This window comes from Trichechus manatus, unplaced genomic scaffold, assembly GCF_000243295.1.
Source record: "Trichechus manatus latirostris isolate Lorelei unplaced genomic scaffold, TriManLat1.0 scaffold00066, whole genome shotgun sequence".
Taxonomy (NCBI): domain Eukaryota; kingdom Metazoa; phylum Chordata; class Mammalia; order Sirenia; family Trichechidae; genus Trichechus; species Trichechus manatus.
This window is the reverse complement of record NW_004444002.1, coordinates 10,955,037-10,980,632: the sequence shown is the minus strand read 5'-3', so window position 1 is coordinate 10,980,632 and position 25,596 is coordinate 10,955,037. Positions and strand designations below refer to the sequence as shown.

General features: G+C 45.1%; 1 protein-coding gene across 1 annotated transcript; it reads left to right on the top strand.

The window, feature by feature from the left end:
- Positions 1–6,619: 6,619 nt before the first annotated feature.
- On the top strand, positions 6,620–18,961 carry IGSF1 (immunoglobulin superfamily member 1). The gene is made up of 14 exons (XM_012556471.1): positions 6,620–6,899; positions 7,261–7,548; positions 9,409–9,693; positions 10,764–11,042; positions 11,472–11,533; positions 14,118–14,280; positions 14,576–14,854; positions 15,457–15,744; positions 16,508–16,795; positions 16,987–17,274; positions 17,714–17,752; positions 17,871–18,149; positions 18,547–18,670; positions 18,823–18,961. The coding sequence occupies exons 1-14, from the start codon at positions 6,620–6,622 to the stop codon at positions 18,959–18,961; spliced, it is 3,081 nt and encodes a 1,026-aa protein (XP_012411925.1).
- The last annotated feature ends 6,635 nt before the right edge of the window (positions 18,962–25,596 follow it).

Sequence of the window (25,596 nt, the reverse complement as noted above, 5' to 3'; positions counted from 1 at the left end):
AGAAACTGTCATTCTCCCTGAATCTTCAGGATCTAGAGCAATGGCTGGCACAAAGAAAGTACTCAATAAACATTTGTTTAATTAATGGATGCCTCCTATGTCCAGGCACTATGTAGTGGTTTAAGGAGGTACGGGGGAATTCATTCAATCCTACCCAAAACCCTGTGTATTAGTAAATGCAACTTTCCCCATTTTACAAATAAGAAAATTGAGGCTCAGAGACTAAATAACTTGCCCAGATACATATATGTATATCCCTATCGTCAATGTTCAACCATTTCAGGAGGTAGCACATGGTCAAGAACCGATATTTTCTTTTATTTTTTTTAACTGTGCTTTAGATGAAGGTTTACAGAGCAAATTAGTTTCTCATTAAACAATTAATATACATATTGTTTTGTGACATTAGTTGCCAACCCCCCAACATGTCAACACTCTCCCTTTCTCGACCTTGGGTTCCCCATTTCCATTTGTCCAGCTGTCCCCTCCTGCCTTCTCATCCTTGCCCCTGGGCTGCTGTGCCCATTTAGTCTCGTATACGTGGTTGAGCTACCTGTATTATTGAAGAACCAGTGATAGTGAAGGAAGAAGTGCAAGCTGCACTGAAGGCATTGGCGAAAAACAAGGCTTCAGGAATTGATGGAATACCAACTGAGATGTTTCAACAAACAGATGCAGGGCTGAATGCACTCGTTCGTCTATGCCAAGAAATTTGGAAGAGAGCTACATGGCCAAACAACTGGAAGAGATTCATATTTGTGCCCATTCCAAAGAAAGGTGATCCAACAAAATGTGGAAATTATTGAACAATATCATTAATATCAAACGAAAGTAAAATCTTGCTGAAGATCATTCAAAAGTGGTTGCAGCAGTACTTCGACAAGGAACTACCAGAAATTCAAACGGGATTCAGAAGAGGGTGTGGAACGAGGGATATCACTGGTGATGTCAGATGGACCCTGACTGAAAGAGAATACCAGAAAAATGATTGTTTGTGTTTTATTGACTATTCAAAGGCATTCGATTGTGTGGACCATAACAAATTATGGATAATAATGTGAAGAATGGGAATTCCAGAACACTTCATTGTGCTCATGAGGAACCTGTACGTAGACCAAGACGCAGTTGTTTGAACAGAACAAGGGGATACTGTGTGGCTTAAAGTCAGGAAAGGCGTGTGTCAGGATTGTACCCTTTCACCATACTTATTTAATCTGTATGCTGAGCAAATACTCCGAGAAGCTGGGTTATCTGAAGAAGAACGTGGCATCAGGATTACAGGAAGACTCATTAACAACCTGCGTTAAGCAGATAACACAATCTTGCTTGCTGAAAACGAAGAGGACTTGAAGCACTTACTGATGAAGATCACAGACCACAGCCTTCAGTATGGATTACACCTCAACATAGAGAAAAGAAAAATCCTCACAACTGGACCAATAAGCAACATCATGATAGAGAAAATATTGAAATTGTTAAGGATTTCATTTTACTTGGATCCACAATCAATGCCCATGGAAGCAGCAGTCAGGAAATCAAACGACATATTGCATTGAGCAAATCTGCTGCAAAAGACCTCTCTAGTGTTGAAAAGCAAAGATGTCACTGTGAGGTCTAGGGTGCCCCTGACCCAAGCCATGGTATTTTCAATTGCATCATATGCATGTGAAAACTGGACAATGAATAAGGAAGACCCAAGAAGAATTGACACCTTTGAATTGTGATGTTGGCGAAGAGTATTGAATATACCGTGGACTGCCAAAAGAGCAAACGAATCTGTCTTGGAAGAAGTACAGCCAGAATGCTCCTTAGAAGAGTGGATGGCGAGGCTACGTCTGAAACACTTTGGACATGTGGTCAGGAGGGACCAGTCACTGGAGAAGGACATCATGCTTGGCAAAATAGAAGGTCATCGAAAGAAAGGAAGACCCTCAGGGAGATGGATTGATTCAGTGGCTACAACGATGGGCTCAAGTATAACAAGGATTGTTTGAGGATGGCCCAGGACGGTGCAGTGTTTCATTCTATTATACATAGGGTCGCTATGAGTCGGGATCAACTTGACGGCACCAAACAACAACAACATGGCTATTCTATTCATTATACAAATAATCTGTAGTTGATAATGGTGCATAGTAGTTGAAGATGCTAGAAAGCCACAACAGAGATCACCTGATGCATGAAGATATGATATTCAATCGGCCCATTAAAAGAGTTATTTTATTTTTATATAATTTGTTCTTAAAGTATTTTTCGTTAGATAATCTGTAATCTTTTATGATGGTAAAAATATACATATTAAGGGTGATGGTTTTCAAATTTTTATTTGGGAACAGTTAATTGTAATGGTTGAACAACACGACAAACATATTTAATGTCACTAAGCTGTACATGTGAAGATTGTTGAGATGGTAACTGTTTTGCTACCTATATATTTACCACAATAAAAATGTATATAAAATACACATCATTAAAATTTTGGCTATTTCTTATGAAAAATCTATTGATGTGTGAGCCCACTGGCTGCTCTACTTTAATCCCATCATATGTCATATCTTAAAAGCTTTGGCTAGTGTCTTATTCATACATTATCATTTTTTTAAGTTTTTCACGGCCAACTAATTTTGTGAAAGTTTTCTCTACATCATCAAAATCATGTTACTGTAAGGCTGTTGGGGGAAGCTTTACAGATTAATAGTAGTAGTAGCAGCAGCGGTAATCATTGATTGAGCACCGACTGTGCCAGGCACTGTGCTGTGAGTTTTACTTGCATTATCCCACTGAAGCCCTGTTCTGTTGTTTTCTTCCTTTTACAGATGAGGAAACTGCGACTCAGAGAGTTTAACTCACTTGCTTAAGGTCACACAGCTATTAAATAGTGGAACCTGGACTAAAACCCAAGTTTGTATGTCTCTAAAGTCTGCGGTTTTATCCCAAACTGGAGTTTGAAGGCTGTCCAAGTTACTTAACCCTCTCTGAGCTTCAGTTTCCTCATCTGTAAAACTGGGGGAAATAACCCTTATCTTGTTGGGTTGCTATGAAGATTAGAAATAATTTATGCTCAGGGCCTAGCAGCACGTAGTAGGCATTTAAACCATGGTGACGATTTTTAAGCATAAAGGGAACATTAAATGGGCAGAGCAAGATCTGAGATCCCTTGAAAGGCACTGGGGCGCTGGAGAGAAGGGATCTACAGCATTGGCAAGAGCTGGACCTCTCCCAATGAAACTCTGAGCGACCAGCAGGCGAGGGGCCTGGGGCCAGAATTTGGCTCCAATGGCCTCTGCAGGCAGTCTGGAGAGAGGCGGGCAGCTGGGAGGGGCATAGAAATCCCGGTAGTCAGAGGACTGCAGGTGGCCGGCAGAGTTGGTGTAGCTGGGTTCCCTAGGCCTAGCGGAGGGAGGAGAGGAGGTTGGGGCCGGCCCGCAGGCGGTCTGGGGACAGAGGGAGGCGGGGCCACAGCACAAGAGGCTGTCCTTAGCCAGCTCTTCCCATGCCGGGCAGTTTGCTGCATCTGGAGGAGCTCACTGGAGAATCTCCAACAGCGGAGCGGGTCTTCAGCTACCGTAAGTACCTGCAAATGAGCGCATAGTCCAGTGGCTGAAGACTAAATACCAGCCACCAGATCCTAAACAAAACCCCGAGTCTCCTTGTTGTAATTAATTGCCGTAAATTAAACTGCTTCCTAGTCTGCCCCCCCCCCACCACCACCACCCCCTTTTCTCTTTCCCTCCCAGGATCCCAGCCCTGCCTCGCTGGGAATCTCTGGACACCGTCGATATCTTCCCTTTTCCTTTTCAGTCTTCCCTCCAAACGTTCAGCGGTGCATGTACCTAACACCCCGCCGAGCCCAACCCCTTTGATTCCTGGAACCCTGTAAGCTATGCAGGGTGCGAGCCATTAGACATTTCGGGTATGTCACCCTCAAAAAGCACTGCGGCGCTGCCTTAAGGGTGGGGAAAGTGCTTGAGGTGGAGTAGAAGGAGAGGGTAAAACCGCTTGAGAGCCGAGATTGGGGGCGGGCCGTGGGGGGAGGTGAAAGGCCAAGATGGGCGTGGCCAATAGCCCTCTTCAGTCCTGAAGCTTGGGGGTGCTCCCTAGGCATAGAATTCATCACTGTGGCTGTATATAAATAGTTTCCTTAGTGACTGGGGAGGGGTCAGCCATGCTGAGAAGCCCAGCTGCTCTGACTCCATTCAAATCCTCGAGGCAAAGACCCTAGATTTGGGGGCCCAAGGGACAAGGCTAGAACCGCAGATGGCCATTTCCTGCGTGGAATTCCAGGTGGAACCTTTCCCTTGACAGTAGAACCTTACTTCCCGAATAAGTCCCGGCCCAAGGCCCCAGAGGAACAAATCAACAGGGTAGAGCCCAAGCCTTGGCCTGGCCTGAGGGAGTGGGGCCAAGGGGCTCTAAGAGCCAAGATGAAAAGAGCATCTTTAGGGTCCTATACCAGTTTGATACCCCCTTTGGGAAGAATAAAAAAACAGCCACCTTTTTATGAACTGTTCACGATGTGCCTGGCACTGTGCATCTCTAATACAACACAACAACAACAATTCTATAATTGTTATCCCCAATTTATATAAAGTTCAGAGAGGGTAATTTGACCATCCTTCAATGAAAAGTGAGCAACACTGAAAGGAGCTGTGACCTCTTGGATCTCTGACTGTCCAGCTTCTTCCTGCAGCCCAGGTGTTTTGAAAATGAATCCCTCCCCTCTTCTAGCTCCTATACCCCAGCTGGTGTTGGCACTGGAGCAAGTTAGAGGCTGGAGTCCTAGGATCAGTTCGGAGAAGTGAAAGTAGCCCCTTTCTCTGTTCTGGGAGCTACCTCTACCCCATTCTCCCGAAGTAGGGATTAAATTGCTGGGGACAGCCAGGACCTCATGCTCTGAACAGAGACCTGGTGGAGGAGTTAGGCTGAGTTTGTGTATTGGGGGTGCACCTTTCTTTGGCAAAAGGATGCCCTGGGGGCACAAAAATTCAGGGGCCTACCTTATGTACATGCCGGGCCTATAGTCACTAGTGATTTCTGGGAAATGGGAAGGCCTCCCTGAACTCAAATATCTTCACCATACTCCTTGAGATTCAGCCAATTCCATTTTCCTTATGGGCAACAAACAAAAATGCTTGGAAGCTTAAAAGCAGTCCGTAAATCATTTTCACCTTATATGAATTAGTTCAAGTAGTTTAATTCACTTACACCTACCTGAGATGGAGTTATTGAGCTTTTGGGGTAAGAGATAAGAATGAGAGTAACATTGGATCTGAAGCATTCCATAGAAGTGAAGGCCTGGATGGGATGAGATGGGAGGGGGTGAAAGAGGGTGAGAAAGGGAGCATGGGCTGCCTCTGGAAGTTTAAATAGTGGTTTTAGAGCATGGGTATTAGATTTAAACCTGGATGTGAATTTTGACCTTGAGTAAATTATATATTCTCTCTAAGGCTCAATTTTCTCATCAGCAAAATGGGGATGTAGGAATGTTTTGTGGGCAGACTCAGTGAGTATATATATGTGTGTGCATGAGTGTGTGTGTGTGTAAAAGATCTGAAAAGGTGACTCCAGCAGTTTCCATCTCCCCCATCCCATGGGGGCTTCTGCAGGCCTGGATTAGGTAGGCCTCTAGGCCTCTGAGATCCCAGGGACAAACAAGCATTTGAATAAATATGACATCTTAGATATCTGCAAAGAACTTGGGTGGGAGGATGGGGAAGTAGAAAGAAAGGACAAGGAGAGGAAATAGTAGGTAACTTTGTAACACTTTCTGTGCCTGTGAGGGAGTCAAGTGCAGTTTAGTGATTGAAACTAAATTTTAAGGAGTAAGACAAGTCCTCCGAGTAAAAACAACTCTGTTTTTATATTCTATCACCTGCCGAGGGGCACAGCTCCTCAAGACTCAAAGCCTACAGTAAGCACCAGAGGCCCCACGACCCTGGACAGTGCAGGGGCAGGGACAACCATGCTGCAGACATTCGCTCTCTTGCTCTTCTGCATTCGTGAGTACAAGGAAGGGGGTGAGGGGCAAATGAGGTACAAGTAACCCTGTCATAGGTGTAGGGGAGTAGGAAGCTTGGGGAGGGAGAAAAGGGCTTTGGGGTTTGAGGATAGAGTGGGGGCAGGGAGGGGACTCTCCTTTACTATAATCTCTCTTCACAGGGCTGAGTCTGGGTATGACACAGATGGGTAAGTGAGTCCTGCTACCTCAAGTACCTTCCTTCCTGCAGGCTGCAAGGCATCAGCTTGCCTCCATGGCCCTGGATATTACTGCCTTGAGATCGCAAAGATGATTCCCAGATTGAGCTGGTTGGGAATCAGAGTCCCTTATTCATGACTTGATTTCCCATGGAATAGTGAAGAGCTTTATCTCAGATGGAAAGGAACCCAGATTTGCCCTTTATTCTCCCAACCCACCTGGATTCCTTGAACAAACATCCTGGGATCCTTATCCCATTCCCCAGACGAGTAGATGCTCCTATACCCAAAACCCAAAAACCCATAGGCAACCTAAAAAGAGGGATCTGAGTTGGGGTTAATTTCAAGGAACATAGGGAAAGCACCTTATGGGAGGGAGAGGGTTGGACTACTCATATCTTTGTGGTCTTTGGAAATGACAGCGATGGAATCTCAACCGGAGCTGTGGATAGAGACCAACTACCCCCAGGCCCCTTGGGAGAACATCACACTCTGGTGCAGAAGCCCTTCTCGGATATCTAGCCAGTTCCTGCTGCTGAAGGATAAGACACAGATGACCTGGGTCCGGCCTACCTACAAGACCTTCCAAGTTTCATTCCTTATAGGTGCCCTGAATGAGTCCAATACAGGTCTTTACAGGTGCTGCTACTGGCAGGAGATGGGCTGGTCAGAGCCCAGTAAAATTCTAGAGTTGGAGGCACCAGGTAAGAAGAAATAGATACTCAAGAATAAACTCCAGCTCCTGGGACTCAAACGTGTCGTCCCAGGGCAGGGTTTGTTTAATTCATTCATTGGTTTACCTCAAGTACATGGATGCATGCATTCCACAGTTATTAAATAAGTACCTACTCTGTATTAGGCAATGAATGGTGGAGATGCAGACTCTGGAACAGATTTAGAGGGAAACCTCTCAATAAAGGGGAGGCCCAGAGATTGAATAAGGAGGGTTGTTGACAAGTAAGGATCATAGAGGGATGCCTTATTTAAAGTAGAGCTCTCATCTACTTCTCCCTTGGCAGCACTACCCTTGCTTTACCTGAAGTCCAGTTCATTCTTTCCTTCCAGGCCAACTACCCAAGCCTATCTTCTGGATCCTGGCTGAGAGCTCCACTCTTCCTGGATGTAATGTTAACGTACTCTGCCATGGATGGCTGCAGGATTTGGTATTCATGCTGTTTAAAGAGGGATATGCTGAGCCTGTGGATTGCCAAGTCCCAACTGGGGCAGTGGCCATATTCTCCATTGACAACATGACACCTGAGAATGAAGGGGTTTATATCTGCCGCACTCATATCCAGATGCTCCCCACCCTGTGGTCAGAGCCCAGCAACCCCCTGAAGCTGGTTATAGCAGGTGGGTGTGGCTATGGCTGCTGGGGTCTGACAATCATTGTTCCAGGGATCATGGCTGGATGAGCCAGGGTTTCTGATTTTATTTTCCTCAGCCAGTTCCCAGGCCCTGCAAGGTCCATGAGCTAGAGTCATTTAACTTTTACTGAGATGCAAATTAGGTGTGTGGGATCCAATCACTTGGGTAGTGGACGAGCCCAGACAAATGTCCAGCAGTTTTAGCTCATCACAGCTTTTTTGTTCTCTATTTGTTGAATATCATGCATGCATTCATTCATTCAACTAATGTTTATTAGCACCAGTATGTTCCAGGCACTGCCACTACATTCTTATAAACTTTTTGATTTTAATGTATTTTTATTTTATTTATGATTATTATTTTTAAGTGTGGAAAATGGAACCAATTATTAGCGCTTGTGATAAAAATAAAAAACAAGGACAAGGAAAGTGATAGTTCATATTTTAGAAATGCTTTATCAATTACTTTAGTCCTGTATCTATAGATCCATTAAGGCAGTACCAATCTTTAAACACAGCAGAAGACTTCTCAAAATGTCCCAAATGCCAGACACACACTCCAGTCCCATCTCCTTCACCCCATAGCCTGGATGCTTCTAGGTGGAATTGGCCACATTTGCTTTAGTCCCTCTACCAGGCTTGATAGCCTTGGGGCAGCTGCGGTGCTATAGAAAGTACCCTGGACTTTAAGGCACTCATCCTGGTTTCTAGTTCTACCTCTGACGGTGCCTCCCTGTGTAATCTTGAGCAAGCCACTGCACCTCTCTGTATTTTGGTTTTCTCAACTCTAAAATGGGGTTATATTATCTATCCAAACTACTCCATGCCTCTCTATTCCTCAGTTTCCTGATCTGTAAAATGGATATAATAATAATGCCTACCTCACAGGGTTGTTGTGAGGAATTCCCTAAATATATGTACAGTGTCTGGTATATAAATTCTTAATAAATGATAGATATTAATTCTATTAGTATAGCCTTTTATTGAGGACCAAAAACAAAGGACTGTTTGAACTGTGTATATGGGTGTCTGTTGTGCGCCTGTCCTTCCAGCATAGATTCCACTAACACATACTTCTGTAGTTACCTGTTCATCAGTATCCACCACTAGGCCATGAGCTTTTGGCTGGCAGGGACTCTGTCTTCTTCACCTGTGTAATCCTACGTTACATAATACCTGACATATCCTAAATGCTCAGTGAGCATATGATGGAGCTGATCTTCCATAATGGATGAGTAGGTCTACCTGGACTTAGGGTAGGGTAAGAAGGGGTGGTATGGGTGTGAGATTTGTCCTCTGTTTCATAGTACAGTCTCCTTGGAAGAACAATCATGGAAATCAGGGAGTGGCCCCATTAACAGAGATTACTTTGGGTTGCAGACTTACTGGCCAAACCCTCTTTATTGGCTTCCTCTAATCCCATGTTGAAAGTAGGGTCTTACATGGACTTAATGCACTCAAAAGTCATGCTTAATACTGCAGTAATATTCATGCTCTACAAAAGATGGACCCAAAATCATTTTCAGAGGTTTGGTTTCTCAGGTGGTTGAGAGGACATTTGGCATTCTGGGGACCTGAAGATTCAGGGAATTACAACTGTAGATATTCCTCTGAGACACACCTCTACATATGGTTATAGCTCAGTGGAACCGATAGAGTCTGGTGAGAGGGCAGGGGCATAAGTGGGACCAATTTTTGATTACTTCCTGGGGAAAGTGGGGATCAAAGGATGGGAAAGGGAGGATAGGGTAAAACTTACCTGTCCAAAGATACGAGGAAAATAAAAATGAAAGGTAATAGGGAAGAATCATCCCATCTCTAACTTCAGGGTCTCTTACCTTTTTAGGACTCTACCCCAAACCAACTCTGACAGCCTATCCCGGGCTCATCCTAGCACCTGGAGAAAGCCTGAATCTCAGGTGCCAAGGGCCAATCTATGGAATGACTTTTGCTTTGATGAGGCTTGAAGACTTGGAGAAGTCCTTTTACCACAAGAGGCCAATAAAAAATGAGGCATATTTCTTCTTCCGGGCTCTGAAAATCAACAATGCTGGACATTACCTCTGTTTTTACTATGATGGGTCATATAGGGGTTCACTCCTTAGTGATATCCTGAAAATCTGGGTAACTGGTAAGAAAGGGGGATACCATGGGACATATGTTAAGGGCTAAGGATATAAAACTCCTTCTGGTCCCCTGGAAAACCTAATCATGCAGGCAGGACTAATAGTGGGGAAGGGTACAGACTGTCCAACCGGGCTTAGGTGGGAATTTTCCAAAAGGGGACTGGTGAAAGGCAATTAGAAGAGAAGGGAAAAAAAAAAAAAACCCTAAGTAGTGGGAGGGGGAAATCAGACCATTAGCCCTTTCTATTTTGGGTCTTGTCATAGACACTTTCCCCAAGACCTGGCTACTTGCTCAGCCCAGTCCTGTGGTTCAAATGGGTCAGAACATGAGCCTGTGGTGTCAAGGGCCAGTGAATGGAGTGGTGCTAGCACTCTATAAGAAAGGAGAAGATAAACCACTTCATCTCTTGTGATACTACCAACATTGATGGTGACAATTCATTCTTCCTCAACAATGTGACCTACAGTGATGCTGGCATCTATAGCTGCCACTATCTCCTCACCTGGAAGAGCTCCATTAGAATGGCAGCATACAACAGTGTGGAGCTTGTAGTTGTAGACAAGTGCTAACAACTGCTGTTTGTTTTTATCGTAATTACCCATAGGGTCACCATGAGTCAGAATCGACTTGATGGCAACTAGTTAACTGGTTAAGAAGGAACTAGTGGCCTTGTCCCCTCTCAGAGATATGATCCCAGGAAAAACACACTAGGAGTGTGGTGAAGGACTTTCTCCACAAAATTGAGGAACCTTCTCTCCCAGGACTGTTCCTCAAGCCCTACCTCTAAACATGGCCCAGCCCCATTGTGAACCCTGGAAAAGGTATTTTTCTTCAGGGCCAGGGGAAGCTTACAGGTATGAAGTCTTCCTGATTGAAGGCATGGACTCAGAAGTCCTTAGAGGACCAAGGAGTGGGCAAAGGGATTCTGATGCATAGTCAAATTTGGAAGCCACAAATTTAGTGGAAATGACAAGGAAGAGAAGGCCAAATAGGGAGCTGAGAAATATTGGATGGGGGGGCGGGTACTGGGTTCAAGGTCACTTCTTCTAACTCTGGTCTCTGGATTGGTTCCAGATAAGCCTCCCAAACCCTCTCTGTCAGCTTGGCCCAGCACCATGTTCAAGCTGGGAAAAACCATTACTCTTCAGTGCCGAGTACCTCGTCCAGTACTTGAATTTTCCCTGGAACGGGAAGATGGAGCAACATCCCAAAAATTCTCAGTGGATGGAGACTTCATCATCAGTAATGTCGAAGGAAAAGGCACAGGAACCTACAGTTGCAGCTGTCGCTTAGAGGCACACCCTGACATCTGGTCACATCGCAGTGAGCCTCTGAAGCTAATGGGACCAGCAGGTGAGAAGACAACTCTTTATAAGGACCCCTTCCATGGCTTTGGCCATGATACCCCTGGGATCCCTGAGCAATTTCCAGGGAGATATAGAAAGAGGAGTCAGGGACTTGCAAGTCAGAGCCCTTGGGTTTAGGCACCCTACCCCTGGGTGGTGAAGTGGGGTCTCACAATCACTCAAAGGCAGTGAGCAGGGTGCTTTGAAGGCTCCCATACCCTAAGAAAAGAAAGACCACTTCTGCCTCACCTACCCAATATAAGTACTCTCAGTAATCAACTTCCCCACCTCCCCGCACCACACACACACACCCATGAATGTATTCGCTTGCCCCTGTTCCCATCAAGGCCCCTGCTTCTGGTCTTCTCTGGCCACAGGCTCTCTCACCTGGAATTACGTTCTGAATGAAGCAATCAGGTTATCTCTAATCATGCAGCTTGTTGCCTTGCTGTTGGTAGTGCTGTGGATAAGGCGGAAATGCCGGAGACTCAGAATCAGGTAACTGTCTTGTCCCAGCTCCTTTTTCCTCAACCTAGCTGAGTTCAGGCTCCACAGACTCTCAGGAATGGGCCATGCTCCAGTGGAGACAAGCCACAGGGGCACACTGTATACCCCCCACCTTCTGGGATTAGGGGACAAGGCTTTCTCACCCCAGCTATTTCTCTTTCACCTCACAGAGGGGTCAGCACCTGAGCCAGAGGGTGGAGAAATGAGTAATTCTCAGAGGCTGGAGAAGTAATCAGAATCTTATTCACTGATCCCCTGAGGAGAGTGCTCAAATCTCCTCCAAACCACCCTGCCCCTCACAGAAGATTGCTGTCTCCTCCATTACCTTGGTTTGAACTTTTTCTTTTGTAAGAAGTCTTGTTGTCCTGAGTCTCAGGTTGTTATCCAATACCTAGCCCAATTTTTCACCTTAACCCCTAGTTCACAAAGGCTAGAGAGTCTTGTGGTCCATCCTAGTTGCCTCTCTCTAGCCTCCAACCACCTGTGCAGAGCATTCTGGGAATATGATCTTAACGTGGGTAGGCATGTAATCAGGCAATGAATCGGGCCAGAGAATCAGACTGTTTCCTCTGACGCAGAACATGGCGAGCCAAACAGATTGTCCTGCCATTCATTTCCTTTGATCCTTGGGTGTCCTTTGGGCCATGCCCCTCTCTCCCTAATCCCCGTGGCTTCTGCTCAGACTACTGTGCTTGGCAATGAGAAAAGAAATGACAGCTCCTAGCCTGGTGGGGGCCTCAGCTCCTGAATGCCTTGCCCACTGCCCCCCACCTTCTGCCCTTGGCCATACCCCCCACCCATAGGCCTTTGTGTGTCTGAGAGTACTCAATACACAATGGATGATGACTATGATTATGTACGTCTGTGTTTTCCACTGAGGAACAAAGTGCTTGGGTCATGGAAGAGGAGCTACCTAAGCCTTCTGCAGAAACCACCACCCCTTGAGTTTTCAAAAAGTATCAGTGGGGGTCAGGTTCTAGTTCTTCCTAGAATCTGCCCCGATTCCCCCAACACATTGGGGTAACCTCGAAGCCAGGGGTTAGAAAAAAAATGTAGCTTCATGTGTTCCACCCCAGCCCAGGACCACTGCATCAAAGAATGAGATCAGAAATCAGACTTCAGAGAAAGCAGCTTGAAAAGCATGTTTAGTGACCAGGAAGGAGGGTCAGTGTTTTCTAAGTAAAAATTGTGAAATGGATTTTGGCTTAATATCATTTAATATTACAGGACCCATAACCCAAAGCCACTACACATTTCTAGTCATAATCTGGGTGGGGGGAGGGGCATCCCACTCTCTGACAAGCTTAGCTCAGCACTGACAACCCTCTAGTAATTCACAGCGGCTGCCTAGGCAACCCTTCCATAACAAAGGCAAATGAAGCAGGTTGGTCTGAGGACCTATACTGCCACAATAACAACTGCTTCCAAACTTCAATTTGATGACGGAGAAATTCTCCCTCCACTCCCACACCCTCCACCCTGAGCTGCCGATCACTCTGAGCTCCAGGGGTTCTGAGAGCTGGAGACACAAAAGCATTTTCACATCTGACATCTCAATTTCAGCAACATCCTAATCAGGGGGCATGGGGAGCTGACATATGATATAGGCTGGGAAGGGGGGAGGAGGCGGGGGCACGTGAATCCTGAAAGAGCAAGAGGGTTGTAGGTGGTGAGGCCCTCAAAAGGAAAAGTCATCGATGTCAGAAAAGATTATACCCCATTATTTTGGCCACATCCAATCCCTATTGGGTGGTGAGTAAGCCAATGACATAAATTGCCGCCCCCTTCTCTCCGCCCTCCCCCTAATCCCAGCAACTCCTCTCATCTCTTTTCTGGTCTTGCTAGAGAAGCCTGGTTGCTGGGAACAGCTCAAGGGGTCACCATGCTCTTCATAGTCACGGCCCTTCTCTGCTGTGGTGAGTACAAGGGGGTGGGGAAGGGGCCTGGGCAGAAGGCCGGGGTGAAGTCCCGTGGGGGAGGGGGCAGAGCCCTGGCAGCAATTTCTTTTGCAGGACTGTGCAGTGGGGTATTGACAGAACAGACTGGTGAGTTTTTCCTGCTCCAGACTGAGACATTCCTCCCTGGAGATCCGAAATAACTACAGAGTGTCAGTGTCAGTGGCCAGGGAGTGACTGGTTGGGAGGGAAGGACAGCCAGGAAGGGGCACTTGCTAAAGCTGCTGGCAAAATTCAGCTTCCAACTCTTGCTTTACTGCCTGCAAAATTTCTCACAAGCTTCTGCACTTTTCTGAGGCTTAGCTGAGACATCAGCTTCCCCTTTCCCCAGCACCTGCAGAAGGAAGGGAAGGGTTTGTTTGGATTGGGGGTGAAAGAGGAGGTAGGCAGTGTGATTTGGGTAGGGGGTTCAAGGACAAGAGAGACAGCTTCATGGAAAGGGGGAGCGGGAGGGAGGAGGGGGGGTGGCTTCATTAACTCTGCTGTTTTTAGAAATAATCATGCCAACCCCTAAGCCTGAGCTGTGGGCAGAGACCAACTTTCCTCTGGCCCCGTGGAAGAACTTAACCCTCTGGTGCAGAAGCCCTTCTAGCTCAACTAAGGAGTTTGTGTTGCTGAAGGACGGGACCGGGTGGATCGCAACTCGCCCAGCCTCAGAGCTGGTCCGGGCTGCCTTCCCCCTTGGTGCCCTGACCCAGAATCACGTTGGGAGTTACCACTGCCATTCCTGGGAAGAGATGGCTGTGTCGGAGCCCAGTGAGGCACTTGAGCTGGTGGGGACAGGTAAGAAAAGGCACAGGGTCCTCCGGGAGAGAGCCGCGTTACTCTGGGACTCCAACACTGTTCCCTGGGGGTGGGGAAATGCACAGAGCCCCGGGGAACACTTGTGCTGCAAGTAGGATTGGAGGAGACTGAATGGGGGGACTAAGAAGGGGACAGAGAATAAGAAGAAACTGTCAGGAAGAGCCACAGGCCGGCCCAGGATGGATTTCTCTTTTTGCTGACAAAGTGATTGTGAGTGTCCCATCTGGACACTTCCAAACTTCTGACTCCCTTTTCCCCCCATTTTCCTTTCCAGACATCCTCCCCAAACCTGTCATTTCTGCTTCCCCCCCAATTCGGGGCCAAGAACTACAAATCCGGTGCAAAGGATGGCTGGCAGGCATGGGGTTTGCTCTGTATAAGGACGGAGAGCAGGAACCTGTCCAGCAACTTAGTGTCGTTGGGAAAGAAGCCTTCTTTACAATCCAAAGAATGGAGGATAAAAACGAAGGCAATTATAGCTGCCGCACTCACACTGAAAAGCGCCCCTTCAAGTGGTCTGAGTCCAGTGAGCCCCTGGAGCTTGTCATAAAAGGTAGAGCTGAAAAGGGTGTGTGAGGGAGGAGGGGGCAGTAAAGCTTGGGATCAGACGCTCCTCTCCCAACAGCAAACTTTGCTGCTGGTCCTAGGAGCCTGTGTCCAATCTTAGAGCCAGGCAGGCGTGGCGCTGGGAGTGCCAGGGCCTCTGGCTGCATGATATTAATAGCCATAATTGTTATTAATAGCTTGGGTTTGTGGAGGGTGATTTAATTTTTCTAATTATTTTCACATCGATTGTCTCATTTAGCGATGCAACAAATCTTCAAGGGAGGTGGAGCAGGTACCATTTCCCCCTCTTGTCCAAATGGGCAAACTGAGGCTCAGAGACCCAGTGGAACCCTGATGATAATTCAGTCTTTTAGCTAGCCTCCACTGCCTGCCTTGGTGACAGTGAGGAATCATTGGGGGGATATAAAGGGGAGGAAAGGAGCTCCTGTGTGAGAAGTCCATCTGCAAGGTGGAGTTACCTTGATTTTTAGTTCACCTACTTTTAATGAGATACCAGAGAAAGCAGAGCAGCCTCCTAGAACCAATATTTATATTTGCTTTCTTTTTTTTCCCATGGATTTTGTTTTGTGTTGTGTTTTTGCTTTCTAGAAATGTACCCCAAACCCTTCTTCAAGACGTGGGCCAGCCCAGTGGTCACCCTTGGTGCCCAAGTGACTTTCAATTGCTCAACTCCCCACCGGCACATGAGCTTTATTCTTTACAAAGATGGAAGTGAAATTGCATCCAGCGATGGGTCTTGGGCAAGTCCAGGGTCCAGTGCAGCTCATTTTCTGATCGTTTCGGTGGGCATTGGTGATGGAGGGAATTACACCTGCCGCTATTATGACTTTGCTATCTGGTCTGAGCCCAGCGACCCTGTGGAGCTCGTGGTGACAGGTCAGAAGGGGTAGGGGGGATCCAGATATACGTGGTGCTGACCCTGAAAGAGTGGGTGGAAGAACTGTCAGTGGGAGAGGGAGAAGTGCTCCTTCTAGAATGAGAAGATGCCCAGAAAGGGCTTAAGACAGTGCCTGGCACATGGTAAGCAGTTCACTCAAGGCAGCTGCTTATATTATTACAAAAAGAGACAAAAGAGAGGGGGGAGGGCAAGTCATTCACAGGGGGAAAAAGAGAGGAAGATGGGGGGTGTCCAATCCCAAGAGCCATGCTCCAGTAGCCCTATTTCTGAAATCCTTTTGTGGCTTGCCCTTGAGCTTTAGGCTCAATGTCTACTTTTTCTTTAGCTGGGCTGTCAGAGATTGGTGGGCTGGATGGCCCTCAGAGAAACGGAGAAGACCTTGAAATGTCAGCTGCATATTATGCAGCCATTACAAATGATAGTTTTCAAAGGCTATTTAACATCATAGGAAAATATTTACAATATAAAGTTAAGTGGACAAAATCAGACTACACAACTGTACATGCAGTAGGATCCCAATTATGTAAATAGTTCTCATTGCATCAACGTGGGCATATATAGAAAAAAATAAATGGAAAATAAATGTATAAAATATATAAAGAATCATTATCTTTGAGTGGTAGAATTATGTTTTCTTAATTTTCTCTGTATTTTCTAATTTTCTACAATAAACATGTATTGTTATTTGCAAAATGTAGGGGGTGGTGGAGGGCATTCATGTTGTGGTCTCTTTAATTTCAGAATTCTACCCCAAACCCACTCTCCTGGCACAGCCAGGTCCTGTAGTGCTTCCTGGGAAGAATGTGACCCTGCGTTGCCAAGGGGCCTTGCAGGGTATGAGGTTTGCCCTCTTGCAGGAGGGAACCCAGGATCCCTTACAGTTCCAGAGTGCCTCAGGGAACTCAGCTGACTTCCTCCTCCATGCTGTTGGAGCAGAGGACTCTGGGAACTACAGCTGTGTCTACTATGAGACGACCATGTCAAACAGGGGATCATATCTCAGCATGCCCATTATGATTTGGGTAACTGGTAAGGACAGACAAGATCTGGGACTAGGATAGAAAGAATTGGAGTAGGGGTTAGGGAGAATGATCCCTCCTGGAAGGCTAGGCTAGGTCACAGAGGGAAACTGCTGTATCCAGGAGGAGAAAGATAAAGGGTTAATTCAGGGAGTAATAAGTTCTCATACTCACCACTTTACATCTTTGGCCTCTTTCTAGACACATTCCCCAAGCCCTGGTTATACGCTGAGCCCAGTTCTGTGATTCCCTTGGGGCAAAATGTTACTCTCTGGTGCCAAGGGCCAGTCCATGAAGTAGGGTACATTCTGCACAAGGAAGGAGAAGCCACTTCAAAGCAGCTATGGGGATCCACCAGTGATGATGGAGCATTCCTCATCACCAATATATCTGGTGCTAGCATTGGGCGTTACAGCTGCTGCTACCACCCTGACTGGACCAGCCCTATCAAGATACAGCCTAGCAACACTCTGGAACTCATAGTCACAGGTAAGGGGAAGATGATCTGGAGTGGGAGTGAGAGTGTGGAAGCAAGGAATAGCCTGGATCATGGGAGATGGTTTCCAAAGATCTCAAAGGGGCCAAAACAATTGTCTTTCCTATTTACGGAACAGAGACTTCAAGGATAGTACACAAGAAAGGGGCCTCTACTCTCTGACTAGGTGTTCATTTCTTCCAGGTTTGCTCCCCAAACCTAGCCTGTTAGCCCAGCCTGGTCCCATGGTGGCTCCTGGAGAAAACATAACTCTTCAATGCCAAGGGGAACTGCCAGACTCAACATTTGTTCTGGTGAAGGAGGGGGCTCAACAGCCCTTAGAGCAACAGAGGCCAAGCGGGTACAGGGCTGACTTCTGGATGCCAGCAGTGAGAGGTGAAGATTCTGGAACCTATAGCTGTGTTTATTATTTGGACTCTGCTCCCTTTGCAGCTTCCAATCACAGTGACCCCCTGGAGATCTGGGTGACTGGTAAGATTCTGGGAACATCAGTAAGAATCTATATTTTGTGGGTTTTAGTGGTTAGCCATAAAGGGGGAAAGGGCTGGGCTCAGAGTTACTTCTAACTCTGTGTCCTGATTGGTTGCAGATAAGCCGCCCAAACCTTCTCTGTCAGCATGGCCCAGTACCATGTTTAAGCTGGGGAAGGATATCACCCTTCAGTGCCGAGGACCCCTGCCAGGTGTTGAATTTGTCCTGGAACATGACAGAGAAGAAGCACCCCAGCAATTCTCAGAGGATGGAGACTTTGTCATCAATAATGTGGAAGGGAAAGGCATTGGAAACTACAGCTGCAGTTACCGCCTCCAGGCCAACCCTGACATCTGGTCAGAGCCTAGTGATCCCCTAGAGCTGGTGGGGGCAGCAGGTGAGAGAATAATCCCTCCATGGACCTGGCATGACACACTTGGGATCTCAGAAAACAGTCCCCATAGAGACAGCCCAAATATATAGAGGGGAGCGGCGCTTTGGAGTCAGAGCCCTCAAGTTTGGTCAACTTTCTCCTAGGGGTGATGAGGATATGGGACCTCACATTCACTCAAAAAGAGTGAGCAGGGTGCTTTCAAGGGTCCTTCCCCACAAGAAAAGGATGGCTGCTTCTGCCTCAGCATAAGCACTGCCACTAACCACTCCCTCTGCAGTCTCAGCACATGGCTCCCAAATGAAGCCTGGTGGAGACCACAGTAAGGGGGCAACAAGAAATCAAGGGGAACATAAATGTGCTGACCTCCATGGCCTTTGTTTCTGCTTTTTTATCATCACAGGGCCTGTTGCTCAGGAGTGCACTGTGGGTAACATTGTGCGAAGTACCTTGATTGTGGTTGTTGTTGTAGCATTGGGGGTGGTGCTAGCCATAGAGTGGAAGAAGTGGCCCCGACTCCGAACCAGGTAAATGCCATATCTCAGGCTCTTTCTGTGAACCCAGAGCTGCTGGGTTCAATGGCCCAAATGTTCCCCTAGCATCTGAGTCCCACAGTGCAACCTGTTTTCAGATTGATGGTTCTGGATCTTCCCTTAGTCATGTCTTTTTCTCTACACAGGGACTCAGACACAGATGGAAGAGACCACTCCATAGCCCTTGAAGAGTGTAACCAAGAAATAGAACTAGGCACTACCACCAACTCTCCCTCATCAGTCTCTCAAGGAACCTCAGAGGAACTGCCAGTCCCAATAGAATAACCTCCTGATTTACAAGAACTTTCCTCTTCCCTCTTTTACCTACAAATCCAACTGGTTTCCCTGGGAGATAGCCCCATCTACTGTTCCTTGGCCTCTAATCACCTGAGTTGGGTCAAGGGGATTCTGGGAGTTGAGGGCTCTCCTAGGGTGAGATGTTTCCTGACGAGAGGTTCCCTACCCTATAACTCCTCACTGTACTGATTTACTGGTGCATGAAATTCTATTAAAAATGTATTCTTCTGAATAAAGAGAGTATTCACTATTTAACTGCAAAAACTATGTCAGTGGTCTTCCATTGGTCTGTTCTCTACTGACAACTTAGCAAGAATGGTGTATTGGAGCTGATCTCCATGGAAGAACAAGAGAGCACAGGGCTATTGGTACAAAGAAGGGGAGCTCAAGGATGGGAACTAGGGGAGAAAAGAGGAGGGAGGGCTCCAAAATAGCTACTTCCCAATTTGGTTTGAGACATGGCCACTGAACAGAGTTCCTGTTGTACTTACATCTCATTACTGAATGAACGAATGAATGACTGAGCAGCAACGTTCTCTCCAAGTTGAGTCTGAGGAGGACAAATATTGAAGTTACATGCTTTTCCCCATGTTACGTCTAAGTCCACAGTATACCTGATTTAAAGCATTAGCAGTATCCCTCTGAAAAATTTTGAAACTGGCAAAGTTGTGCTTTGTGGCCTTTACCTAACAATTACAGGGTGTAAATTCATTCACACTTTAAAGCTGAATACTTTGACCTTCCTTAAAGAAAGCCCTGTTTTCCCAAAAGAATGGGTCTCTAGTGATGGGATCTCAGGGAGTGAGTAAGCAAGCGAAGTGGGTGGTTTGGAGCAGGGACCTTCAGTGTACCCTTCTAGCCCCTGACCTTTCATCCTCGATCATCATAGATGAGAATTCAGTACACATTAGGGAAGCTGGATTGGGGAGGGAGACTTACCTAATTCCTTGAACCTGTCCAAGGTCTCAGAAGAGTTGAACTATGGATCCTAGAGGAGGTTATAACCTCTTCAAACCTGACCCTAAAGTTCCTTGCCTTCCACACTATTAAATTTTAAGCTAACACTGTTCAAAAAAGCAAGGTACAAGGCTGCCACACACACTGAGTTATTTATCCCTGGTTATAATAAAGTTTAGAGAGCAACTCCTATATTTCTGGTATTAGGAAGCTTATTTACCCAGCGACTTAATTAAAAAAAATGCATCCCACTTCCCTTAATCCTTACAGAATGAAACACTCTGAGTACTATAGACTAATTTGTATTAAGCTGTTTGGAATGTAGAAGTACAAAGTCCCACTCCAATTTCCATTTGATGAGATTATATTAGTCGCTTATACTAATTTCTTATAGTGATTCTAAAAATTGCATTTCAAAAGTGCTTTTATATTTGAATTTAGCCAAACCTAATTGCTGCTTTCTATTGAACAGCACTCTCTGCCCTCAAACTCTCCATTCCTAACCCTCAATCAAGCTGTACAGTCTGAACACAGGAGGGAGGCCCGTCCTCGGTTTCAGGATAGAAGTCCTTTGAACAGGTCTGATTTTGCTTTCCAATTACTGGGCATTCCAAAGTATGCATTATCAAGGCTAGTGTTAGGGCTGTGGAAGTTAGCCTGATTGCTTTATCTGTTCACTAAGGGAAAGAGAAGTGGGAAGATAAGAGCACAGGGCCAAGAACTGAAATTGAGAGAAGCCTCGGAGTTAGAGAAGCAAGAGGATGAAGCAAACACGACAGAAAAAGACTCTTGTGAAATCCAGGCATTGAACCTGGGGTCTCCTGTGTCAAAAAGCTTCAAGTACAGATACTCATACAATCAAGGAAAATTCTGATAAAACTTTCAGTGAGAAACAAATAGTGAGAAATATTGTGACGCTGGACTGTTAGCTGGCTTTTAAAAGCACTCACATATACCGTTCTTTCACTTAGAAAACCAAGTTCTACATGTTTTAGAAGGGAAAAATAGTTGTCAATTAATGGCAAAATACTTAAAGAGTGGCTTTGGGATTTAACTTTCCTGCTCCCTGTCAGAGCTATCTCAATGAATTAAATATCTATTTATAATGCAAACATAGCTTGTTGCTGACAATGCCCCACAAGGTATGTTTTTTCAACCTGGTTGCCATGGGAATCAGTCCCTTTACCCCTGGCTGGCCTCTAATCATCAGCCCAGCATCAGGTAAATTCTGGGAAATGGAATCTCCATTAGGGTGGAATGGACCTTTGAAAGGAGAAATTGTCTCTGGAACTCCAGGAAAAAAGGGCAAAGGGCAAAGATCGTCTCCCCAGTTCTAAAAAATAAGTGTAAATTACCCCTAATCCTTGGGCTCACACACCTTTGGCCCTAGCATCTCAGAGTTACAAAGATTGTTGAGGCCATGTGGTCAAATCTCCCCACCCAGTACAGGATCCGCTTTAGAGCAGAACTGATAGGTAAGCACATAGCCTCTTCTTGTACACCTCCAGGGATGGGAGTGCACCACTTCAAATTGTTCTATTTATCCCATATCTGCCTGTGTGTAATTCTTTCATACTCCTTGGCTCTAGTTCTGACTCAGATGAAGTCTACTTCTTACACATCATTGTCATACAAAGTTTGGAAAATGTGGGCTATCCTCCCTGAGTCCGTAAATCTTATTCTGGGGCACTTTCAAGGTTTGGCCAAGGTTTGTTTGCAAATCCATCTCAATGGTAACTCTCAATAATCTAGGCTTTAGAGAGGGCAGAGTTCATAACTACCCTACTTCTGCCAGATTCAACCAGAACAGCTGCAGCTCTTTTATATATTTTATATGTCTATTTATTCTACTAACACTTATTGGTTGCCTTCTATGTACCAGACACTGTTCTGGGCACTGGGGATACAAAAGTGAGTGAGACAAACACAAATCCCTGCCTTTCTAGTGTGAGGGAAGAGACAATATAATCAATAAGTAAATTATATAGAATATTAGATGGTGATAAATGATTTAAAAATAAAGCAGAGAAGGAAGGTAGGGAGGTGTGTGTGTTGGGGGAGGAGATTGTTGCAATTTAAGAAGAGTCCCTGGGAAGACCTCACTGAGAAGGTGATATATAGGTGAAGATTTGAAGGACATGAAGGAATAGGCTGTGCAGATATCTGAGGAAAGTGGGCCTTGGGCAGAGAGGACAACAGGTTCAAAAGCCCTGAGATAGAAGAATGACTAGTTGGTTTAAGGAATTGCTAGTGTGGCTGGAGCAGAGTGAGCAAGGGGGAGAGTAGAAGGAGATGAGGTCAGAGAGGTAATGGGGGTCAGGCCAAGTAAGACCTTGTAGGTCATGATAAGAACTTTGACTTATATTCTGAATGAGATAGGAAGCCACAGGAGTGACATGATTGGATTGGACTTCCATTTTAATAGGGCCATCCAGGATTCCGAGAGACTAAATAGACTGACGGCAAGGGGGGAAGCAAAGAGATCTGCTAAGAACTATTGCAATAATTCAGGCAAGAGAGAGTAGGTTACATCAGGACAGTAGCAGAAGAAGTAATGAGAAATGGATGGATTATTGGTATAATTTGAAGAAAGAGCCAACAGGATTTGCTGACAGATTGGATGTGGGGTGTGTTCTGTAAACATTTTCATTAAAAGAGAACTGTTTCAAATATTGCCTCAGTGTTTCCCTCCTTGGGTTATTTTAATTTTATCCTCAAGAAAAATGTTTTCCAATCTCTACCCACCCAGTTCACTGCCTCTGAACAGTTTACCAATGACAGATTGTCCATCCAGAAACAATGTATGCAAGATGCAGTCCTGTATGTCTGCAACGATCTGACCAGCACGCGATACAGTGAGATGATTACTTTCTGGGATCTCAACTCACCATTACTATTAATGCCATCTAAAATTACATTAGTCCTTAGGCAGCTAGTCTCTTCTTGAATCCTTCTGGGATGGGAGACTTAGTACCTATGAGGAGGGGCTTCCCCTTCAATTATCAGGTAGCTATAATGGTGAGGACATGCTTAGAATGTTCTGACAGCCGCCTTTTTCCAGCTTCTACCCAATGACCCACAGAAAATGTCTAACACAAAATCCTTCCCTAAGTCTTTTCTTAGTCAAATAAAACATCTCCATTTTCTTCAAGTGCAGAGACACAACATTCCCATTTTCTTCAAATATAGTAAAACATGATACCTTAGAGATGCTCTAACCAATGTGGGATACAGAAAAATTATCACCTCCAATGTGATGGACACTATACTTCTATTAATACATCCCTAAGATCTCAGGCGCATACTTAGCAACTATGTAACCCTATGGACTCATACTAAGTTTGGAGCTAACTGAAACCCCCGTGCCTTTTACAGAAGTACTGCTAAGCCTTGCCTTCACTCTGAGTTTGAGCAGTCAAATTTAGAGCTGGAATATAAAACTTCATATTTGTCCCAACTACTTTAGAATAAGAGTTGTTTTTTATGCTCACCTTCACAACTATTTGACCCCTTGACAAGTTACTAAATCTTTTAATTTCAGTTTTCATATGTGTGAAATGGAGATAATCACTATTTTCAATTTGCAGGGCTGTGCTACGAATCAAATGAAACAATAGATATGAAAGTGCTTTGTTATTAGAAAAGTATCATGCCAATATAAGGCCTGAAGATGACATCGATGATGATTGTTATTTTCTTTTGTACAATATACACAATATCCCTCCAATCTTGGTCTTTGTCCCAAACTTTGTCAACATCTCATCCTTATCTTTACCCAAATATTGAAAAGCACATGTATTTCTGGGTTCACAATAATTTGTTAAATCCATACATTTTGTATATGATCATTTAACCAATTAAACATTCAACTATCCATACTGTCAGCTAGCTCCCATTTCTCCACCTTGTTTGAAAGAACATTACAGAAGTATTTGTCAAGATCCTTGCTGAAGCCCAGGTAAATAACTTTTGCAGCTTCCTCTTGGAAGCCCATCCGAAAGGAAATGAGCTTAGTCTGGCATGACTTAATCTTAATGAACCCATGCTGGTTCCTAGTGATTAGTAAGTCCCCTTCTAAGGGCTCAGAAATCATCTTCTTAATAATCCATCCTAGAAGTTTGCTGGGGATAGACACCAAACTCACCAGGCTAGCATTTGTAGCTTCTCCTTGCTTTGTGGGAAAAAGAAAATCATTGTTTTATTTAGTCTTTTGGCACCTCTCTTCTTATCCATAAATCCTTGAAGACAACTAACAGAAGTTCCAAGCTTATAAGACAGACTAGAGGAAACAATGCTAGACAACAGGCTATCTACCACTGTTCTTCATTTTTCTGAAGTGGGAGAATTCATCTTTATTAGACAGATATAGACATGACCCCCTGCAATTGAGGTCATAGGGTTTATATGCTATATTTTAGACAATCCAGAATGTCAGTGGGCAGATTTGTTATCGGTCTGTTGACCATGCAAAAGTTTTTTTTTTTTCACCAAGAGGTGCTTTATAAGAGCAGACAATTCTAGAACAGTGATTCTCAAACTTTAATGCACATATGAATCACTAATGGATCTTGGTTAAATGCATATTCTGATTCAGTAGGTCTGGGGTGGGAACTAAGATTCTGCATTTCTAACGAGCTTCCAGATGATGCGCATACTGTTGGCACACAGACCACACTTTGTGTAGCAAGATGTTAGATCAATTAATGGTTCTAGACCTTGGGTACACAATAGAATCACCTGAAGAGCTTTTAACAATCCCCACGACAAAACCGCATCCCATATCAAATAAAGCAGAATCTCTGAGGGTGGGGCCCAGGAATCAGTAAATCTCCTCAGGTTATTCCAATGTGCAGCCAAGCTCGAGAAGGCTGTTCTAAAGCTAGTTAGCTTTAATCTTTTGGCTAATATTTAGTCCTCAGAAGAACTCAAAAATTATTCCCTGGCTCCTGCAGCTGCTGAAGTCGCTCAAGTGAAGTTTCTCATCTGCCTACTACAGGCCCATGCATAAAGACACCCTCTTTTGGTAAAACGTTGTTAACCAAGAGGATTGAAAGTATTGTAAGCCATAAGAGACTGCATTTCAATGTCGGTGTTTTTCGGGTTACTTTTGCTTTCCTACTGCTGCCTACTACCATAATTGAAGGGTCAGAAGGGTGGCATGCCTGAGGAAGTTTAGGCTAGACATAATTTTGTAGAAATAAAAACTCACTTTCCTCCAGTGGGTGATTTTATATAGCATCACCACTTGCACAACAATTTAGAAAGTGCTATAGAAATGGCCAGGTTGTGGTTTGGCTTGGACCTCCATAGAGAGCCCCACTTATAGTAAACATTCCTCTTTCGATCAGAGTGAGTACACATGTAAAACAGAAAATGCTTTATTAAGCAAACCCTGTCTTCATTGACAGTGGGTCAATGAGTGTGGAGACAGGACAGTCCAAGCAACTAAAAGAATTTGAGGCACAGAATGTTAAACCTAAGACTCAAAGACAAATCATTCAATGGTAGAATCTTTCATGAAGATTCCCCAACATGAAGGTTAAGGATCAGCACTATGAAAGAACAAAAATGTAATAGAGAGCAAGCATCGGAATTTTACAGAGCTAGGCATTTCTTAGTTGAGCAATCCTGATATAAATCCTCTCCCTGGCAGCCAAGCAAAGGGA

Coding starts and splice junctions, on each gene's coding strand:
- IGSF1 (XM_012556471.1), top strand. CDS start 6,620: ATGGAATCTCAACCGGAGCTGTGGATAGAGACCAACTACCCCCAGGCC. Junction 7,549..9,408: donor CCTGAAGCTGGTTATAGCAG/GTGGGTGTGGCT, acceptor TTACCTTTTTAG/GACTCTACCCCAAACCAACT. Junction 11,534..14,117: donor TGCCGGAGACTCAGAATCAG/GTAACTGTCTTG, acceptor GTGTTGCTGAAG/GACGGGACCGGGTGGATCGC.